A 3,045-nucleotide genomic window follows, 5' to 3' on the forward strand; every position below is an offset into this window, starting at 1 on the left:
TACTAATGCTTTGAGATAGTCAGTTAACATACCAAGCCACAGGTGAAGAGAATATCTATTAAAGCAAGGTGATTATATAATTTACTTGGAAGCAGTACGTTTTTCTGCTACTGAACAGTTTACCTATACTTAAACAAATTATAAGAAAGTATGTTTCAGTGGCCGAAAAAGCCAAAATGATCATAGTGGTTAGTGAAGTGATTTTGGAGGGGAGGGATTTTAATTTAAAGCACAGCTATGCTAAACTGTTAAATATTATTTGGTAGCGCTCTTTATACTTATTGTACACAATATAAAAGTCTAAAATTTCCTGCTACTTTGATATAAAGATGCTTGAAAGTAAATTTAGAAGTGGAAGAATAAAGTGCTACAAAGTATATGATAAACACTAATCCAGTATGTGTGTCCAGGTGTGCTATGTGTATACTATCTTAAGCTCAGCTACACTTGTAAAATGTTTAGCTTCTCCATTCTTTCCTTATTCAACAAAATAGGGTAATTAGTATGTGGATTCAGTTAGAGATACTTTTATAAGAAGACCAAAACCTCCCTTATCTAAAAAAACAAGTACTGTCTATATCCCTCAAGAACAGAGATTTTTAAACACCTGATATCTGCTGTATCATTTTGTAGAATTGCAAACATTCTGCATCTGTTACATGTTCAAACAGAGACAGTCAGGCTTTGAATGCTCTAAGTAAGAGATTGTATTAACATACATTTCTTTTGTTCATTCAAATTCAACTTAATTTCAGTGAACAAGGGAAGATGATGGACTAAAATGTACATTTCCAAATACAGATTTGCAAAACAGCATAAAATAGTGTGATACCATCTCAGGATAAACACTCTGCTCCTAAAGAGTAAGCATGAAGGCTGCTCCTCAGGGTAAATGGCACTAAAGAGTTAATGAATGCACTATTTAAGCAAGTGCTCAGTTGCTTATGGTATGTTTGCAGTGAAATTTGCATCCAACTCAAGGAAAGCCAACAAATAAAGGAAATCTTATGGACTCCAAGAAAAAAGGAAACATTTTTGATTCAAAGGGGCTCAAAGACACTTAGCATATACAGGCTTAAATATCACTGGATTAAAACTACAGAACAATATAACCCATTTATAAAGATAAATTGTAGATTCTCTGTAAATCTGACATACTCTGAAAATTAGAAAGTAACTACTGCTACCATTATTTTTAAATTTTCTATCATAATTTACAATTATCTTTTGTGTAAGATTAAAAAAAAATAAGTGGAACCCTTGACTAGGCCAAGATTAAAAAACAAAAACAAAAACAATGGTAACATCAACAGAGCACACAATTGGCAGTGTTGGCTCAGACCAACTATCTGAATTATATTAACTTTATCATACTAGAACAGACATTTCTTCCCAACTTGGCTCCAACCATACCATTAGACTCTATTCTCAAGATATTTTTGCCAACAACAGCTGTCTCTATGAATGTGATAACTTAAGTAGTCTACTAAAGCATTTTGTGAATTTTAAGATACAATTTAGTTAAGATGAACTTGAAACTGACATTCTAATAAAATGTAGGATGGCTACCTTGATGACAACATGAGCAAAATCTCATTTCCTCCTCAATTCTGGTCTTTGCAGAAATCAAACATATTTAGCAAGAGAATTTTCATGTCTGAAACATTAAGACTTTCGTGGAATTAAAATTACAAAGAACTTCCATTGAACCACATATATGGACTCATTTCAAGAGATCTAAACTAGTTTACAAGAATTCAGAGCCAGCCTGGGCAGCAGTAGATTAAAAGCTATTGCCAATCACACACTTGCTAACATGCACTGAATAACAAGATATAATCTTTGAATTATATAGGTACAAGATTTTTAATGACTACTCGAGTTATGTGGCCCAGCCAACAAATATTACATATTCACAATAAACATTCTGCCTTTATTAGCCTCTAATTAAATCAAGAGTGATCCATTGGCTCAGTTGTGTTAGTCAACTCAGCATCTTGACTATCCATCTCTTCAGGCTCCTCCACAGAATTTTCTTTTTGTGCTTTTGATCTTGTGGCAAATGCAGCTTCCAGTGCATCTGCCACACAGCTATCAGTTGTTTCTGTATTCGAATTTTCAGTGCCACCAGTTAAAGAAAATGATTCAGGCAAGCCAGTCTGAAGACTCCCAGGCCTCACAGAAGAACTCACAACTTCTACTTTTCTTTGAGAAAGATCAGATGTTGTCTGCTCTGTACTCTGATCCCGCAAGTGCTTGTCCATTGAAGCCTGAATAGAAGAAACCATTTCCTGCAACTTTTTTCGCTGGGCCTCAACCACATCAGGATCAAGCTGCCTGCCGTCTCTCATGGTTACTACTCCAGGAGCTATTCGAATAAGCTCACTGTTACTAGGAGCAGCTGTGAACACAGGAGGCTCTGTTTTAGTGGAACTAATACTAAAATCTGTCCCTGTATTATGCTTTCTTATAACTGGAGTTTCCCTAGTTCTGGGATCAAGGTGTAGATTACTGGATGCAGTTCCTAGAGAATGCCCCTTTCCCTGAAAGGCAGTTACATTATGAAGTTGCTCAGATTTCTTTTTCACTACACCACCACTACCTAGTTTCAATAACCCATGTGAGGGACTTGATTCCCTACTTCTTGTAGTAGCCTCTGCTCGAACCTGACTTACAGCCTCTTTAACTAAATCTTCAACATCAGGACCAATGGGGAAATGTCCTGCAGCATCCACACACAACTCCAGTCTATCTTCAGAAGCATTATAAACAAAGGTTTTTCCAGGTAGATGTGGAAAAGTACAATGTTTGCCATCAGCCATACCTAAAGAAAAGGAAAAGATATTTAACAAATTAAAATCTTATTTACAGTACTAGCAAAAGGGTAGCAAAGATATTTATGGTCAAAATAGTGAATTTCCAAAAGCAATGAACAGATAACAGCTTCCAAAAAAAGTTACTAGAAAATAACTTATTCTACTACCAAAAAAACAAACAAAAAATTAGAACCAAAAAAAGCAAGACCTTAAAGTAGTTTCCCCAAGG

At 35.3% G+C, this 3,045-nt stretch overlaps 1 protein-coding gene across 2 annotated transcripts in view; it reads right to left on the minus strand.

The window, feature by feature from the left end:
- Window positions 1–689: 689 nt before the first annotated feature.
- Window positions 690–3,045, minus strand: part of Vcpip1 (valosin containing protein interacting protein 1) — a 31,910-nt gene continuing 29,554 nt past the window's right edge. The window contains exons 3-4 of one of the 2 annotated variants that reach the window (XM_029557004.1): window positions 2,676–2,824; window positions 2,220–2,401 (exon numbers count right to left, since the gene is read on the minus strand). In XM_029557004.1, coding sequence (XP_029412864.1) covers window positions 2,369–2,401; window positions 2,676–2,824 — 182 coding nt within the window. In that variant the 3' untranslated portion in view covers window positions 2,220–2,368. Of the gene's footprint in view, window positions 2,825–3,045 lie in introns of both variants that reach the window. The other variant, XM_008854766.2, reaches the window with a different exon arrangement.

This window comes from Nannospalax galili, unplaced genomic scaffold (assembly GCF_000622305.1).
Source record: "Nannospalax galili isolate Female #2095 unplaced genomic scaffold, S.galili_v1.0 scaffold247, whole genome shotgun sequence".
NCBI lineage: Eukaryota > Metazoa > Chordata > Mammalia > Rodentia > Spalacidae > Nannospalax > Nannospalax galili.